Source organism: Colletotrichum scovillei (genome assembly GCF_011075155.1).
Source record: "Colletotrichum scovillei strain TJNH1 chromosome Unknown Contig00003, whole genome shotgun sequence".
Classification (NCBI taxonomy): domain Eukaryota; kingdom Fungi; phylum Ascomycota; class Sordariomycetes; order Glomerellales; family Glomerellaceae; genus Colletotrichum; species Colletotrichum scovillei.
Genome location: NW_023336261.1, coordinates 3,742,319 through 3,761,035, shown reverse-complemented (window position 1 = coordinate 3,761,035; position 18,717 = coordinate 3,742,319). Strand labels below are relative to the sequence as shown.

General features: G+C 53.6%; 2 protein-coding genes across 2 annotated transcripts; both read left to right on the top strand.

Annotated features, from left to right (window-relative positions):
- Positions 1 to 280: 280 nt before the first annotated feature.
- HER10_EVM0001590 (uncharacterized protein) lies at positions 281 to 5,778 on the top strand (the record flags this gene model as incomplete). Its single annotated transcript, XM_035471334.1, has 3 exons — positions 281 to 1,483; positions 1,533 to 4,498; positions 4,563 to 5,778. Exons 1-3 carry the CDS (start codon positions 1,277 to 1,279, stop codon positions 5,776 to 5,778), a joined length of 4,389 nt encoding a protein of 1,462 aa, XP_035335664.1. The 5' UTR covers positions 281 to 1,276.
- A 9,963-nt stretch (positions 5,779 to 15,741) lies between these two features.
- HER10_EVM0001372 (FYVE zinc finger) lies at positions 15,742 to 18,198 on the top strand. The gene is made up of 2 exons (XM_035471122.1): positions 15,742 to 16,941; positions 17,009 to 18,198. Exons 1-2 carry the CDS (start codon positions 16,468 to 16,470, stop codon positions 17,393 to 17,395), a joined length of 861 nt encoding a protein of 286 aa, XP_035335649.1. The 5' UTR covers positions 15,742 to 16,467; the 3' UTR covers positions 17,396 to 18,198.
- The last annotated feature ends 519 nt before the right edge of the window (positions 18,199 to 18,717 follow it).

Genomic DNA, 18,717 nt, shown 5'->3' with positions numbered 1-18,717 from the left:
ATTTGCGTCTTTTTCATTGCCAAAGCAATTTTGTTAAGGTAAGGTAGGATGAGGAGCAATACACTGGCTGAGCGCAGACAATGCGGTTGCAAGCAGATGACCGGACCGGGCACGGAGCAAGAGAATGGGTCTCGGCTCCGGAACTGGGGTCCGACCGGCGGGTCGGATCTCCGAGGCTTCTGCCGCCTCATTCGTCCGATGTGGAATTTACTCCAGAAGCAATGCGCAGCCACCAAACGGAAGAGAACTCTACCATCACGGATATTGTCTATCACCTCACATTTCCAAGTCCATATAGCTCGCTTTTGACCGAATTTCTAAAAGGCAAGCGCGTGATTAGAGCTTTTGACAGCATTCGTAGTTTGATGAGGATCACCTGATCTGCTCTGCACGTGACGCCTGCACAGCCACCCATTGGATTGCTGTCATCCCATCTCTTTCTGAGGCGGCTGCGTCATGGCCATTTACCTTTCTCATCCTGGCAACATCTTCGTCTCCAGACCATATTTCTCATCTTCGGGAGACGTTCACATCTCTCTCTTTCGCAACCAAAAAAGTGTACTCATCTTGCGCAATTGTTAACGAAAACTCCACCAACTTCCAACAACACTTCCAACAACACAATGGACCAATCTAGCCAAGTTGCCCCATCTGGGCGTGCAGATTCTCCTTCCACATTGAGCGACGCCCAACAGCCGGCCCCTTACCAACCCATGGGTGAGCACAGAGTCCTCTTCCGTCGAATAGCCGTAAACGTTTGAACCTCTCACTAATCAGCCTCCGCGCGCAAAAGATCCTCAGCGCCCACAGCCCCAAACAGAGCAGATGGAGATGGGCCTTCGCGGCGGTGATGATGGTCGCGGACCTTGTCCCGGACGCTTCTGCTTCATCATCCCCTGCCCTATTCCTTGCAATTTCTGTATTTTCCCTTGCCCTTGCTAAGGCGAGGAGTGAAGCAATGTTCTTGTGCGTGTTTTGATGTTTTAAGAAGGTGGACTTTTTTGCGTTCATTTTGGCCCAAGTGGCACAGTTCCGTGTGGAGAACCGAAATGTCGAGCGATAGAGCCGGAAATTCAGCCAAACAGATGATGCTTACTTGCTCGGGGTGATACTACGCCGCACAAGGGGCACTTGTTGATAAAGGGACTTTCTCTTAATACTGAGGTACATTTCTTCAAAATCCAGTCGGTTCCTTTCGATTTATGCGACGCGTCTCAACTGTGCGCCGTTGCGCTTTCGGCAATCTTTACCCAACGCCAGTATTTTCAGCCTCTCGATGAGTTCCTCATGTGCCAATGACTGGTCCCTGGGTCCAGTCGTCCACGGATGCCGCGATGACTTTGACTTCACTGTCGGATTCGAGCAAGCCGCCTTGGCATTTGTTCCGGCAGCCGTGTTGATCCTGTGTTCTCTGCCGCGACTGTTCCAATTGCTTCAAAAACAAAAGATAATTGACGAGACTATTCTGCTATGCCTTAAAATCGTAAGCAAAGACACTACCTATAACTACACCATGCCTAATACTTTATCAGTCTGCTCTTGTGTCCTACAGTGGCCTGCAACTTGGCCATCTCATTCTGACAAGTCGTGGCACGTACTGGTCGTCCCGGCTGGGGCTCGCATCCGATACGATGAATTTCATTGCATCCTTAGTCATGATCCTTCTCTCATTCTTGGAGCATGCCCGCTCACCACGGCCGTCGATGCTGCTCGGTGTATACCTCCTGATCGCTGCCTTGTTTGATATTGCTCGCACGAGAACTGAATGGCTGTCGGCAGACTCTGCCAACGATTTCCATCAAGCTCGCTTGTCGATCGCAAGTGTCATTCTGAAAGTCGTCGCACTCGTCATTGAATCTTGGACGAAAAGGCAAGCAATAGCCTCCGAAAAGAAGCAAAGTCCAGAGGCGACGAGCGGCATCATTAGTCTTTCGACCTACTTTTGGGTCAATGACCTCTTTCTCAAGGGATTCCGCAAGCTCCTTGTCCTCGACGACTTGTATGCGCTCGATGGACCAATGTCGGCCGAGGTCTTGTACGCCAAATTCGGGCCTCTTCTAGAGAAGAACAAAGCGCAGGGCCACAAGCATGCTCTATTCAGGGGCATTGCACAGACGCTTGGAGGACCATTCATACTGCCCATCATCCCACGGCTTTGTCAGATGGGCTTCAAATTCTGCCAACCTCTCATGATTGAGAGCTTGTTGAACTACCTCCAGGAGCCTGTGGATGCCTCGTCACCGAACAAGGGGTACGGGTACATCGGTGCTGCCTTCCTCACCTACATTGGCATGGCTACATCCAGTTCCGTTTACTGGTACTTCCAAGAGCGCTTCGTCCACATGGCAAGAGGTATCTTGGCCTCAGCCGTCTACCGCAAGACAACGGTCATCAGTTTGTCTGCCGCAGACGATTCCGCAGCTTTGACGCTCATGAACGCCGACGTGGAGCGCGTCAAGAACGGCTTCCAGCCGATCCACGAATACTGGGCCAACACGATCGAGGTTGCGTTGGCGTGTTGGCTGCTGCAACGGCAAATTGGCGCTGCTTTTGTTGCACCTGTCCTTGTAGTCATCGTCTGCACGGCAGCTTCCACGGTGACCGCCAAATTCACAGGAAAACGTCAGACGTTGTGGATGGAGTCTATTCAGCAGCGAGTCGGTGTCACCGCCAAAGCTATCTCGAGCATGAAGGCACTCAAGATTTCAGCCATGTCGGGGCCAATTGAAAGCCTGATACACAGCTTGCGCCTCAAGGAACTCAGCGTAGGTGGGAAATGGCGACTGATGCTCCTTGCGGCCGTAACGATTGCATACACACCCTCTCAGCTTGGTCCGGTCATGGCTTTCGCCGTGACTTCTCAGACTCTCAACGTCACGCGCATCTTCACTTCCATGGCATACCTCATGCTCTTGGCTGGTCCGCTAGGCAGCCTGTTCCAGACCATTCCGCAACTGGTTTCGGCGTTCGCCTGCCTGGGTCGTATCCAGGCGTACCTGGATAAAGAAAGCCGTATAGATTATCGCAAAACGCCTGAAGCTCCGCGCTCGTCGAGGTTGGAAAGTGATACGAAGCCCGCTGAACTACGTGCTTCCTCAATTGCGGTGAAGCAAGCTTCGTTCGGATGGACTGAGGGAAAGTACGTTCTGGACGACGTTGACGTATTCGTCCCTGCCAATTCCTTGACCATCATCGTGGGACCGGTGGCATCCGGCAAGTCGACACTTCTGAAAGGCCTTCTCGGCGAGATCCCACACTATTCTGGCGAAGTGATCTTCAGTGTCAACCATCGCAAAGTAGGCTACTGCGACCAATCCCCGTTTCTCTACAATACCACAATCAAGGCCAATATCATTGGGCACTCGGAACTGAATCCTGAACGATACCGCCAAGTAATCGATGCCACGATGCTATCTGCCGACTTTTCAACACTACCCAAGGGCGATCGAACCAAAATCGGCAGCAACGGGCTCACCTTGAGTGGTGGACAGAGACAACGAGTCGCTCTCGCTCGCGCCCTATACCTCGAATGTGACCTACTTATCCTGGACGACATCATGAGCGGCCTCGACGCGACCACCGAAGAGCACGTCTTCAATCGAGTCTTTGGCAACCAAGGTATCGTTCGCCAGAGGCGCACCACGGCCGTATTATGTACACACTCTGTGCGTCATTTACCACTGGCAGACCACATCATCGCACTCGGTGCCGACTGCACTGTAGTCGAACAGGGATCCTTTGCAGACTTGCAGACCAATGGAAAATACGTCCAAAGTCTTAAGATCCAAGAGGCCGAGACCTCTCCTCAAGGAAAGACTGAGGTGTTAAGCCAGCCTGAGAAGATTCCCTTGGCACAAACCGTCACTGAAGTCTCCGACGTGGCGGAAGAACCAGATAAGGCACGTCAACTGGGCGATGTGGCAGTATACAGACACTACTTTGGAAGCATGGCCACATGGGTCATTGCCGTCTTCATCTTCTGGTGCTGCGCCTACGCCTTTTGCATGAACTTCCCCACCGTCTGGCTGAAGTTCTGGTCCGAGGACATCACCGCCGAGATCCCGAAGCGCTCAGGCGCGTTTTACATGGGCATCTACGCTCTTTTGCAAATCATGTGTCTCGGTTCCCTAATGGTGGTCGTCTTCATCAATACGCAGACCATGATCTCACAGTCCGGATCAAGTTTGCACCAGCGAGCCCTGCGGACGCTCGTCGGCGCGCCGTTGAGGTTCTTTGCGACGACTGACACGGGGACGGTGACGAACTTGTTTGCTCAGGATCTCGCTTTGATTGATAGCGAGCTGCCGATGGCACTGATCAACTTCTCCGTGTTACTGTTTGCTGCTGTGGGTATGGCTGTCGTTATTGCCGTCTCGTCGCCGTGGTTGGCGATCAGTTACCCCTTTCTTGTGGCGATTCTGTACTTTGTGCAAATGTTTTACCTTCGAACTTCGAGGCAGCTACGTGTTCTGGAGCTTGAAGCAAAGAGTCCTCTCTAGTGAGTCCGATGATGACTATGTTCCAAACACATTTAGGACTGCACTGACCCATGTTATTCACAGCTCCCATTTTATCGATACTCTCAAGGGTTTAGCGACGTTGAGAGCTCTGGGCTTCATCTCTGCAGATGTCAGAGTCAACAACGACCTTCTCGACACCAGCCAGAGGCCAGCATATCAGCTCGCAATCATCCAGCGTTGGCTGCAGCTAGCACTCAAACTACTCGTGGCTGCACTCGCGACCATCGTAGTAACGCTGGCGACACAATTGCGCGCCAGCTCTGGATTTACCGGTGCATCACTGGTAACTCTCATGTCTTTCGGTGATACTCTGACTACGATCGTTCAGTCATACACCATGCTCGAAACAAGTATAGGGGCAGTGGCGCGCCTCAAGACATTTAGCGACACAGTGACACCAGAGACCGGGCCCAACGAAGATGTCGTTCCCAAGGAAAGCTGGCCTGAGAAGGGAGCAATCGAGATCAAAGGAGTCTCAGCGTCTTACGGAGCCTCCAGGGATCAGCTCATTCCAGCGGGCGAGGAGAAGCCGCCTGCGGATCTTACCATCCCAGATCTGCATCTCTCAATCAGACCCGGCGAGAGGGTAGCTATATGTGGAAGAACAGGCAGCGGCAAATCATCGCTCATCCTCTCGCTGCTTCGTCTCATCGAGACCTTACCGGGGAGTGCGGGTAGCATTGTGGTGGACTCCGTGCCACTCGACAAAGTCGATCGAGATACTTTGCGGCGCCGCATCATAGCCGTCTCACAGGACGCAATCTTCCTTCCCGACGGCTCGTCAGTGAAAGACAGCCTCGACCCGTTTGATGCGGCGACCGAGGCTGAGTGTCTCGAGGTCTTGGAGCAAGTAGGATTACTCGCAGGGATACGGGAGCGAGGCGGGATAGGTGCCGAGCTCGCCGCTGAGTCTTTCAGCCAGGGGCAGAAGCAGCTGTTCTGTCTGGCTCGGGCGGTCTTACGGAGGCGGGTGAAGAGCCGTGGCGGTACCGAAGGGGGTATACTATTGCTTGATGAGGTTTCTTCTAGTGTTGATCGGGCTACGGACCTTGTTATGCAGGATATTATTCGTAGGGAGTTTGAGGGGTATACGATTATCATGGTGTCTCATCGCCTGGATATGGTGCTGGACTGTGATACGGTCGTGGTCATGGATAAAGGCAGTGTTGTTGAGAAAGGGGCACCGCGAGTTTTGAAGGATCAGGAAGGGGGGGTATTCAGGGATTTGTGGAATAGTAGCAGGACAACCGAGGAGTAGTGGCTTTTCTTGGTTGAATTGAAATATCCAGCTTGATCCAGAAAAGGGTGGTGATGGGGGGTTGATGAAGAGGAATCGAGACAAATTCAGATTAACCAAGTTCCTTGCAGTCAGAATCAATGTCCTGAAAAGATGTCGACAGCAGTATCTGACATTGGAAGTCTACTTTATACTTGATCGACTCCTAACTAATACATCATCCAAGAGTAACTTGATAAATCCAGTCAGCCGAAACTTATGCCCTTCCCCCTAAGACACGTAACAGACTTTCGTATCAGTGTACTTAAGTTAGCGACACTTTCGCCAATCCTCAGACCAATTTCGATTGCGACTTGGATGGCCTTTTGCTTTCCTTCTTCCATACTAGAGAAACTGACTGAAGTTGATGCCGACTTCACTCACCCTTGGTCAATGTATTTCAACACTTCAGCAGACCGGAGCGTTGTATCACTACAGCTGAGCTTTGCTATAGTCTCAACACACAGCATTGTATATTGGGATTCCCTTATAAATGGTGCAATGACGATGACTCCTCTCCCATTAACACATCCCTCAAGAGCGCTAAGTCTTCACAATGCCGGACAAGAGATGACTGATCTTATCTACTCCTTTATTGATATATCCCCTCATCTCTCAGTCTCAATGCTAACGATGCTGACTTCCCAACGCTCCTTAAAGCTGGCTGGAGGCCTCCGATAATCTAGGAAGTAAACTGAACAGTCGTCTTCGCAAAGTGGACAAAAAGAGGCATTGCGCGCTTGCGTGCCGAGGCTTTAATGGATGTATATAAAGATATTGTGCTCGGTGGTACGGCATCGGTGCCTTCCAACCAAGATTGAGCTGGTCTACCCAGGCTGCAATTGGTCTGATTATGAATGGTGAACATAACAGCTTCGATTTGAATATTGTGTTTACTTGAGATTCGTCGCGGGCTCGTACAACACCATCGCCGTGTTCAGTCATTAGACCTCATCCGTCTCCGCATGAGTAATCACAGTGGAATAAGTAGGTAGTAACCACCGTCTCGAGACAATGGACGTATATTGGAAGGTAGCTTCTAATATTGCAAGGCGTGTACATGAGACATTCACCGTGGAGCCCAATCCTGATCTTATTGTCTGGTTGACAGAAGAAAGTTCGTCTTGATCAACAAGCAGGACTATTGCTTGTGTCACGTCTAGATTTCAAAACCTTGCGATTTATCTTGGGCTGATTAGGTAGCCGTATGGTTTGCTTTGGTGCAGGAGATCAAACCTGTGGGTGCAACAAGATAAACTCGCAGTTTCCATGGGTATGATTCTACAGAACTCCCGGCAGTCTTAGCAATTAGCATTTTGGGCGGACTTGCTCATTTCAGGGTCAGACATTCTAGACTAATTCCGGCCGTGCACACCACACATGGAGAAACACGAGGCCATTAGATGAACCTTAATTCTATGCAGCGCAGCAGCGGACGGAACTTCCGTTATCAAGGTTTGGTCAATTCCCATGAGAGAATCCTACCTGTCACTTTTTCGCGCTCAGGCAATCGGGAAACAATGCTTTGAGGATGCAGAACCAATCAAGAACGCTGTCGAGCGTCAGCTTGTCAGGGCTCTCTCTTTACTCTCACAGTTTCTGATAACGGCCTGGACAAAGCTTGAGAGTGACAATCAAAAGGGCCAAAACACCTTCTGTGCGTCAGTTCTTTCCAAGATATCTGGCATACTTACGTATGTCCTGCTTCCCCTAGGGGCATCGATATCAGAGCTTGGGCGATCCTTGGCAATGTTTTCCGTACGGGGGTTATCCTGATCGTCGAGGACCGCGCCTGGGGTTTGGTGTTTAGCACCGACGTCATGTTTGCGAAAGCCAAACCACCACCATAGGAACCGACAATCGCGGGATTTTGCTTCCTTGTTCCCCTTATTTCTTTCTTGTCGTCAATTGTCCAGCATGTTGAGTCAGTGAGATAGGCTGAAAAGCCTGGAAGGAATTGGAGTCTCTTTGGAGTCAAAGAAGTGATGGGGAGGGCGTGGGAACCACACTGGGCCATTGTGTCGGAATCTCGATTTACCCCAAAGCGATCCCGTGTCAGCCTTCCTAGAGCGGAAGAAGAGCAACCCTCCGGTACGTCATTTGGCGTTTTCTTCTCGAGGATTTGCGCACCCTCCCTCCCCCGGGGCCCGGGGCTCGGAAGGAAGGTAGGGTCTGATAGAAAGAAGAAGAGATGTTCAAGATGGAAAAGGGGGCGAGGCTCTCTCTAACTTCTCGGCCGGTGCGACCGGCGTCGGGTACGATAGCGCGGGCCAGCCGGGCATCTTGCCGGTGGCAGGGTTCATGTCGGACAGCCTTTTGGAGGGTTGGGTCTCAGTTCACATTGGGATTTCGGGGGTGGTGCTGAGTGTGCCTCCGCGGGGAAACAGTTTGCTAGGTAGCCTAGCAGGGAGCTGGCGCTTCCGTCTCACGCACATTCCTTCCCTTCCCGTGTGGACGATCATGAAAATCCCCCTTGAACGTCGCGAAAGTTGGGAAGTGTTTGGGAACGCAAGACCTCTCGCCCTTACATCAGAGTCTGGGGGAAGAATGGTTGGGGCAGCAGATCGACCGGGCGGCGCAGTTTAGGCGAAGGAAAGGGTTGTTGCACGGATCGACGCCGGCGGGCGGCGGCAACACCATCACGACGCATCTTGACATGGAACGGTCGTTGACTTTCTCTTGGCCTTGGTGGTGGTTGTGATTGTCGTCGTTGGCATCGGTGTCGGATTGAGGTATCGGATTGAGGGGGGGTGTGCTATCCGGATCAGAACTTCAGGTTACTGTCGTCCCGTTCGTTGTCCAGCAATCTCACTCTCTCCTGTCTCTCAATTGCCCTATTCGGGGAACCGGGTTGGATGTTCAGATAATTGACGGATGAACCTCCGCCATGCCGGAAAGCAATAGATAGCAACCTTTCAAACACTCATTTGGGCGGCATCGAACCCCCGGCCGGGATAAGGTGGCATGAAAAAAAGCAAAGGAGTACGGTGATAACAGCGAAATGCGCCAGCTGTTGCTGCGTCTCTCTGTACGATTCGCTGTAAAGTGTTGGAATGTCACTAGGCGGTGAGCGAGCCGTCACCGACTGCGCCGACGAGGGATGCCGGCAGAGTCGACGTCACATGTCGAACGCCCTGCATGCGCCAGCTGCCCATTCGCTCGCCAGGCGTTTGCCAGCCCGCGAACGCGCTTCGACAGCGAACGTGAAGGCCGTAAAGGAGGTGATGGACCCGGAATCGGAGCTTGTTCCCTGCACGCCCCAAGGTCTTTTGGTGGCCTTGCACGCCCTACGTACCTTGCCTGAGGCAAGAGTGCGTCACCATGAATTGAGTAAGCGACCAATCAGATACTGGCGATAACGGCGCAAACACGACAGCCAATGAACGATGAGGACCCTGCATCGATTGATGGATGACAGGGATATTGAAGCATGGCATGCAGCAAGGATGCCATTTTGGGGAAAGCGCGTCTGTGCTCTTTCTTGCAAAAAAGTGGTCCGTTATCTCGATTCGCTCCTGCCCTCTTCCTTGCAAGACTCAGTACGTACCACAGTCTAACCACCACAGGCTCAGTCAGCCTCCCAGCGAAACGGTTCAACTCTCTCTGCGTATCAACTTTGTCACTTTGTCTCTTTGTGGCCCGACTCGAACGACCTCTCGTAGATTTGCATGGCCTTTCTTTCGCTCTGCCTCTGCGAAACGGCCCCCCCAGACGAAAGAAAAGGCCTCACAATTCACATCTTACGATTGCCATCGACCGCTTGGCTGTCCGCCCTCCTGGGCGTGAGGATCACTGCCGATGCGACCCCAATTCAAAACTCACCGACAATCCACAACACCCATAGCCGGTCCCGTCCCCTCGGATAGCCTCACCTGATTCTGTTATCGATGAAACCAAATATGCCCTTGGAGCTTCCTGCTTGACATATCTCCGGTTGATCAAGCCCCCTGCTTTTTCAAAAGGACCCTCTGGAGAGAGATGAGGCTCGTTTAACGACGACATGTCTCATTTGAACCTCAATCCGGGGAAGACCACGTCGCTCACACGCGAGCCATTCACCTGTAGGGATCATCTCTGATGGCGGCGAAACGGCTGCCCTGGGATCCTGGACTATCTCGTCCCGGCCACCGACCGTGCCATTGGGCAAAGGGGTAACGGACAGCCACCGGGCAGCGACAAGTCTCATGGAGAATTCCTTTTGTTTTTCCCTTCTTGACTCTGTATCTACGAATAGGTACCCCAACATTCCAAGCCTATCGCTTGCTTTGCTGTTGGGGTATCCACCATTACCTGCAAAAAGCCTACCGAATCTTGATGTTGCCGGCCGCGAACAGGACAGAGTTGGCAGTGGACCGACTCAGTCGCCCTATCATCTTACAGGGATAAACAAGTACTCAGCAACTGAAATGTCGGTGTCTCTCTTTTTCTGCCGTTGGGCGTCGTCGTCGTCGTCGTCGTCGTCGCCCTCGTGGTGCCACGGAAACAAGTGGCGCAGGTTTGACAGAGAGCGCATTCTGGTCTTTGTCGTTCGCGTCTCATATCCTCCGCTCTGTTAGCAATGCAACCGCGGTCTCGTCCTGGGGCGTTTCGCCTCCCCGTCAAAGGCATGGTTGGTTTGTCGGTGCCGGCATTGAGCCTCGGCCGGACGTTGCTGTCAGAAGAGGAACACGCCCGAAGCCAACAGCCAAAAAACCGCCGAGGTGCAGTGGACGAACGGGAGAGTGTGAGGCTGTGGAGTCGGCCAGATTCCGGGGACTCTTCACGTCTCCTGCGTCCTAGCGCTCGGCGACAGCGAACGAACAGACTGGCGTCGCGAGGCTGTGGCAAAGAAGAAGGGGGAAGAGGGGTGGCCAGCGGGAGCTGGAGCTGGAGCTGCATTGGCTTCCCCCATTGCCAATGCTGCGCAGCGGTTTTGCCTGCTGGGATCCCCGCCACACTTGCACAGAATACCGCGGCCCTATCCACAGCTCGGGCGAGGCGGCAGGCCCTTCAGCCTGTGGTCTTGATGGTAATATATCTCAGCACCACAGAAACTCGACCGCAAACGTTGAAGCGCCGTCTTGGGCGGGCCCTCAGAGCAACCTATTTGCAAATGCCAAGCTAAAGCGGCTCCGTAACGGCCACAGTCTCCAGGCTTCTGGATGTGTTCTGGAGCAGAGCATCGTGGGATTGAGAGTGGAAGAGCTCCACTCGACCGGTTCTCCTGCTGAAGTTTCTGGATCCTCTTCCTGCACAATGTTCTCAATTTGGCCCAGTTGCCCATCTGGCCTCTGCTTCAAAGAAAGCTTCGCTTCGTGTTGCTTTGGGTACCCGTACGCTGCACGGATCCAGATACAGATACTGGGCCCATTGACCCCTCAATCTCCATTAGAGTATGGCATCTCGCTGCTAAACCTCCGGGGCTTCCTCGCAGACAAGAGGCGCGGTGGGGTGTCGACGTCGACCTCTGTCGATTTCTCTCACTTGTCAAGTTTTCGGAGCAGATCTTTCATCTGTGGCTGGATTGGGTTTTACTCGTCCAGGAATTGATGGACATTGGCCGAAATCAACGAGAATCGGAGGTTGCACTGCCTGCGTCATATTCAGTGGTTGAAATGACTCGGATTTGGAGACAACTTCTCCACGGATCCTTACAGCACTGTGAGTTATTACAGAGTACGGAGTACATCTCGGAGTCTTTGCGAACGTTCGAGGAGTGAGTTCAGGCCACGAAACAACGGCGGACCAATGAGACAAACTCCCGTCCCTCTCTCACTCGGCCGACACGCCAGATCGGCCTGATGGGCCACTGGAAATCCGAACCATAGCGAACCTGACGTATTGGGTTGGAGATTGATTGATTTGTTGCCCCGGAAGAAGCAGCGCTCGAAGGCAGAGCCTGTCGAGATCATGATCTGAGCAGAGGCTAGAGCAGGACATTCCAGGGTTCGTCATCAAGATGCAGCTACTTGCGACTTTGCGACCTATGGACAAGTTTGGCATGGCATGTCACTCAAGTCTCAACGGCATCCCGTCCTGTCAACTTACAAGCGTTGGGCGGCGGTCGGGAGCCACAAAGCTGGCGGCGGATTGCAGCGACACCACAAACGCGACTGACTGTCAGACTGTCCCATGTGGTTGATCACCTCCGCAAATAGCACACCGACGTTGTGCCACACACCCTGCAGCAACCCCGTTGGCAACTGACAGGACGCTTGCTGTGGTTGCTGCAGCTCCAAGACAGCCAGACGACACGTCGTCTTCAGCCCGGCAATGTGGACGGTGCATCCATCATCACGGAGGCTGAAGCGTGGTAATTTCAGAAGTGGTGTTGGAGGCTGGAGCGTAGCCACCTTCACCCACAAGCTATAACCCACTGTTTGAATGACGGACACCGTCAACCGTGCCAACCACGCGAACAACAAGCAACAAGCCTCGACTGGGGAGGCTGGAGATCGGAGAAGAGGTAGCGAGTCACGGCGATTGGAAATGAACAGCGTTCGTCTGGTCCAGTTGACCAGTGCCAGTGGAGGATGAGTCCCCACAATGTGGAGAGGGCGAGAGAAACAGACAGACCCCGGCTAGATGGCCGAAAGCAGCAATTGAGCAGATGAGCGGTGGGGTTTGGCGCCTTTGCCTATGGTTCAGACTTCAGAGTTTCCCCCGACATCTGCCATGCAGTAGCAGAAGGACAAGAGCAACTCCAGGCGGTACGCTTCGCACCGGTCTAGCAATACTCGCACCTGTGGCCCAGGCCAAGTTCATGCCTTGTGAGCTGATTCATTAGACAACCAAGCAACCCACGCAGCAGGGACAGCGTTTGCATGCCGCATCAGGTCCGAGTTCGAGACAATTCCAAGAGTCGAGAATAGTTGAAATGCAACTCTCGTTGCTGGGCCTTGGTCTGGTTTCTGGGTCACGGCCGACTAACATGCAGCAAGTCTGACCTGCCAGTCATCACCGAGAGGGGCACTCAGACCAGGCGTTCCGACGTCGCACAGGACGATTGGGTCCCGCCTATCGCGGTGCACACGCATAAGGTATCCTGCAGGATGGACGTCTGGAGTCCTGGACGGATGGATGGATGCGCGCACGCATCCACGCATCAGGAGGGGAGGGGAGGAGGCGGATCGCCGCCAAAGAAGGACTCCTGTCGGGAACAGCATCCCAGGATGGAAATACGCTCAACAGCACATCCAGCATCAACCTGCTCATCACACCAAAGCTACCAGACACAATCAAATTACTACACAGTAGATGAATGCAGCCGCAAGAACATCTCCGGACAGCACTATATCTACTCATAAACAGATCTGGCAGTTCGATATTTTGCGTACGTACAAGCAATCACAAGATCAAGAGTTCCATGCCCTTGTGAATTCTCGGTTCATCCCCCCTGCTTCACGCTGGGCAAGCGGCGAGCCGCTCCATCCATGGGAGAAGTGGAGGACGCATCCCCGAATCCCGATATGCGTCGACAAGCCCGCCTTAGTCGATGCGAGCGTGGGAGCGATACGAGCGGCAGCCGGCAGCAAAAAAAAAAAAAAAAAAAACAAGAGCGCTCACCAGAGTCCAGATCGGTCTCTGTCCGACGGCCCCTGCCAATGTGTATCTCGGGCCACGGCGGTGACGATGCAGCAACCGCAGCGTGGAAGAGGAGCCGCATCGTGAAGCGGCAATAAACATGAACCTTCTTGGACCAACCCAAGAGCAGCTATTACGTTGAGCAAATTTAACTTGCCCACCCTTCGTGTAGGTTGTCGCCGTCGTCACGTAGGCTCTAGCCGTCGGCACTTACAAGCGGACGCCAAAAACGGCCATCGTCTAAAGAGAGAGACAGAGAGCCAAGGCGATATTGCGGTCTTTCTCCGGAGTGTCAAAAATGGCTGGAGAACTGGAGCAGTTCGTAACTTCGTACCAGTCAGGCAATAAAGTGACGAGGCGGGAGGGCGACGTCAAGTGGGTTTTCGGAGGGCCATCGTGTCTCAAAGGTTCACCCCGACAGCTTTCTCGCCCACCGCTAATTTACGGGCTACAGGCGCTACAGAAGCATTATTGCTTTTTTCCCTATCCCGTGTTTTATTTTATTTTCTTTGTTTTTTTCTGCTCGCCTGCTCGTCTTCGAGACCCTTGGAACTGGGTAACCTAGTCACTTACTGAGGAAGCTGGGGCAGTTGAAAGCCCGTGATCTCGAATGACACGAGCTTGGCCGTCTAGAAGCTCTGCAAAAGAGCCAAGAGTCCCTATGAACTAAACCTTAGAGGAAGGTACAGAGGCCGTTTGTAAGGATAGGTTCGGTATCCCGGGGGCCTTAGCGGCGGCTTGACTGCGGCAAGAAGAAGGAGACTGAGTTGAAGACACGCGAGCAGCCCCGTTGGTCAAGGAGGTTCCCAGCGATCTTCATTCAACGACGTGGGCAGCGCGGGCTAGCGGCGTGGGCCGGGGCATTCGCCTTACGTACAGAATAGCCGCTTCAATTTCAGGGTCCTTTTGGCTTCTGGAAGATTGTAAGCAAAGCTGAAGCAGCGTCGGACCTTGCTTCTCGACTGGGCATGGGGGGGTTGATGGTCACGGACGAGACGAGACGAAGGAAACAATAAGCCGGAGCAGCGCACGGAAGATGAAGCGAGCAGCAGAGACAATGCCGGGGGCCGTGCTGAAAATGGAGTGAAGAAAGAGGGCGAGCCTCGAGCAGGAGGAGGATTGGAGGAGGCTAGGGGAGGAAAGGAGAGGAACCCGCGGGAGGCTTGGAGGGCACTTTCGGAGGAGGGAGTTTCGACTTTCGAGCCACTGTGGAAACACATTCTTCCAGGGCCAGAGCCAGAACCAGAGAGAGAGAGCCAGAGGCACGGGAGACTATCCGTTCTGCGGTGGTAGTTGGGACGAGACAAGGACTTGGTGGCCCCCGGGGTGTCGTCCTGAGTTGGACAAGGGTTCGGACCTCTCTACAGCCAACCACGACCCGGGTAGAAGGCCGCTGCCCACCCGGCGACAGGGCCAGGACGGTGGCTAAACCGCTTCCAGGCTAGAAGACGCTTGGCCTACTTTGGCTCTGGGCCTCTTTTTGGCTGTGGCTCTGGCTCTTGTAGCGGTCTTTTCTTGGGAAGGGCCTTCCGGGGGAGGTGGACCACGGCGCGGAATTGGGAGGGGAGAGTCTGAAGAGTGTGAGAGAGAGAGAGGGTGAGGTGAGGACGGGGATTCCTTGCAGCGCGAAAGGGCGGTCGCCGCCGTCGCCGCCGCCGCTGCGATGATCGTGGCCGCCGCCTTTGCGCCTCACGTTTCCGCGGTCCCAGGGTTGCCGTACCGCGCTCCCTTGACTGACTACTAACCAAGTGGTAGTGTGTGGCCTGAGCTGCTCTGGCCGTAGCTTTTTTTTTGAAGTTTCCTACGAGGACTGCAGTGACCATATAGGTTTACAATATGCTGCTTTGGTCGCGATATTGTTTTGGCTTGAAGGTTGTATGTATGTGTTGGAGTTGAAGAAAACTTTAAACTTAGCAACGGGTGGATGTAAGTTGGTAGCGAAACCAGAGAAACGGCGAGGCAAAGCGTTGTGGGCAGAAGAAAGTGACGATGGACCACCTTTGGAGGAGAGAGCACGGAGTACGGTACCGGCGGTATGCACAGAGGAAAGGAAAGCCATGCCGAGAGAAGATACGGAGAGAGAGAGAGAAGCAGAGGGTGTGTGTCTTGTTTACTACTGCTTTCAAGTCTCACACCCACCATATGTCTCTTGGAGCAGATAGGTACGGATAGACAGCGAGAGAGACGACGAGAATGGGAGAGAGAGAAAGCAGAGTGAGAGAGTGAGAGGGTGAATGAGAGACACGCCCCCCCTTCTCATTCCTCGCTCTCTTTCCTATCTGTACCGTCGTCTACTAACTGCGTATGGTCTGGCACTGGAGGAGAGGAAGAGAGGGCGGGCAACTCCCTCCGCCAATTGCCGCAGGAATAAATCTAATAGGGAACCCGCTCCCGCATGCCCCCCTTCCCTTTTCCACCCACCGCCCATAAGATAGTGTACGTACTCTCCTACAGCGCACCCCCTCCATCCGACTGAATCGCCCTCAAGGCTACTGGGCCTCTCATCCTCACGCCCCCCCCCCCCCTCATTCCGCACCCCCGAGTCTCGTCCCATCCATTTAGACCCCAAGCATCCCGCCCAAACTACTTCACCACTCCGCTCCCCTCCATCGCAACGCACGCATCTTTATCTTGCTGCGATTGCCTACTCACTCACCACTCCCGATCAGGTCATCTTCACCTCACTTACACCTCACATTCACAAGCAAACCCAAAAAGTACGACCTCGTTTGGTGGCACAGCGCATCCTTATCTCTACACCGACAACCACCGTCCAACACAACCACAACTATACCCATACCTCTACCATCCTCTTGGGCACCGCTTCGATCCACGGTTTACACCAGGTTTAATACGAAGCATTCCCGACCAAACGCGACGCCAACAACCACGTCCCGCCCTTTTTTTCTCTAATCACTAAACACTTCGTCGCAACAAGTATTCGTTGCTTCCCATCCTCGATTCTTACGAGAAATCAACCACACGCCCTTTCGAATTCCAGCAATCGAGCGCCTTGAACACCCACCTAGGACGCCCTGCATCCTTCACCGCCAAGCTTCACTTACACCAACAATTCCTACAAACCAACCTCACCTCGACTTTGACATAATGGCAACCGACCTCATAATGCCTACCCTCGCCGAGCAGCGCGGCCCCTCCTTCTACCCCCAGGATCGCCCTCACTTCACACACACTCGATCCCACTCCTTCCAAACAGTACCGCAACCGCAACCCTTCCGCAACCGCACATCACCCTTGAGCACTCCTCATGAGGGCTCTCCCACCTCGCCCAAGTCGTGCCTCACCGAGTCGGTTCGCCCCGTTTACGTGCCCGCCGTCCTCCGCCCAAATCAGCACCACTCCAAGAAGCCGCGCGCTCCCAAGGTTGAGGACCTCGACGGCGAGGATTTGCTCTGCTTGCGCCGCGCCAACAGCAGCTTCATCAGCCTCCCTGGCTTCAGCGTTCTCGGAGCCAAGCTGTCGCGCCGCTCTACCGGTGACAGTGGCAAGGTTATTGACCTCGAGCTGGACCCTGAGCTCTTCCCCGACGTTGCTGGCGAACCCACCCGCAAGCACTGGAAGGTATGTTGGATCTCTCAACACTCTCGCCAATCTGCCTTGAAGTATATAACTAACAAAACCCCAACAGCCCGACTCTGAGTCCATCATGTGCGACGACCCGACTTGCAAGCGCAAGTTCAATGCCCTGAACCGTCGCCATCACTGCCGCCGCTGTGGCAACATCTTCTGCGGTGCCCACTCTGGTGAAGTCATCCCTCTGGACGAGGACTGCAACTACAACCCCAGAGGAGCCCTCGCTCGCGCCTGCTTCCACTGCTTCACCGAATTTAAGGTATGGAAGAGCCGTAACGGCAGCCGCAGCGGTAGCGATCAGAGCTCCGACTCCTCTGGCACCCCGTCGAGCCCCATCGTCGCGAGCCCCGTTGCCCCGATGATGCCTGGCATGCTCCCCCCTACCAAGGGCCCCGAGGTAGCTGCTAGTGTTCCTCGCGACTGGAACTGGAGCACATTCTAAATGTACACTGTACATTGGAGACGACAAAGAAAGTACAAGGGTGCCCTCACACCCAGCGGATTACGACTCACGGCCTTAATGAAGAGCGAAACAATAGAATCATAGACTTACTCACACGACGGTGGCGATTCTCACCAGCCGCCCCGACGATACCAGACATGGAAAATCACCAAACACTTTTTACACCCTTTCGACTCACACACCAATACCCACTAATGGACTGCACCATGCGTCACCCATTATCACTTTCATCCGCAATAGAACGCCTCATCGGTTTTCGAGCCCAGCCGGATTGGCTTGGACTCTGTTTTGCATTTACAGCGTGGCGTTGGACGGACACACCAAGACTCGGATTTGGCTTTGCCAAACTCCCCTCATATCAATCGCATATGGAAAAGGGTTGTTTTTATGGGAAAGCGATACAACCGGGCTCTTAATTTTTCAACACTCCAGTTTCTACGGAGTTTTAGCGGCATACCCCTTTGAAGGCTTATACCCTGATGTGACGGCCACATGCTTTTCGCACCGCGTACTCGGATCTCCATCCGGGGGTATGACTATCTTACACCTGGGATGGGAGGAAAAGAGACGAGAGGGCGGAGCAAGTCGGCCGAACGCCTTCATGGACCGTCGTTGCGTGTATTTAGAGTTGCCGTCACCGTATTGGTTGACGGGTTGGAGATCTAGAGAGGGGGGAAGGGGGAAACAACCCGGACGGGGCGGGCGCGCAGCCAACCTTGTTTGCGCTGGCGGCCGAGTCCAGCCGGTCTCTGCCTTTCACACTCTTCTGAGGTCTCGGAAGAAACAATACAAACAATTGCAAACAAACTCTCCCATTGACTGCAAACCTTGGCTTATCGGTGACTTGTGATATGAGTAATAGTATGTGATGTACCTGAGGGCGTGACTGTTGTCTCGTTTGTCTTTGTCTCAACGGCCGGAAGGAACTATATGGTTTCCGCATGTTAATCCGCACTCCGTGAAGGCATGCGCAACCTTGCCTCTATAAAACCGAGAGTGGGTGAGCTACCTGGGTATGAGAGAACCGTGTAACCGGGTGCTCTGACTCCTGCAAGCCCAGAGGATGATGACAGTGGTGGTTGTCTGGTACCAATCACCAGGCCTCCGACTGTTTTGGTCTCAGTACTTTTCTCCCATATGATGGCATACGAGGATGAGAATCAAGTGTTTGTCATTAGGAGTGGGAGTGGTCTTTTGAGTATTCTCTGCTGAATGGGACACGAGCGTTGGAAAGTGGTGTTGTCAAGGTCCTGTGAGCTCTACGGTTCCGGTGTTTACTAACTAGAAGGACTCTCCCATAG

What these genes read in the sequence shown, in the direction of transcription:
- HER10_EVM0001372 (XM_035471122.1), top strand. Translation starts at nt 16,468, where the DNA reads ATGGCAACCGACCTCATAATGCCTACCCTCGCCGAGCAGCGCGGCCCC. An exon ending in CCACCCGCAAGCACTGGAAG is followed by an intron (nt 16,942 to 17,008) that starts GTATGTTGGATC and finishes AAACCCCAACAG; the next exon opens with CCCGACTCTGAGTCCATCAT.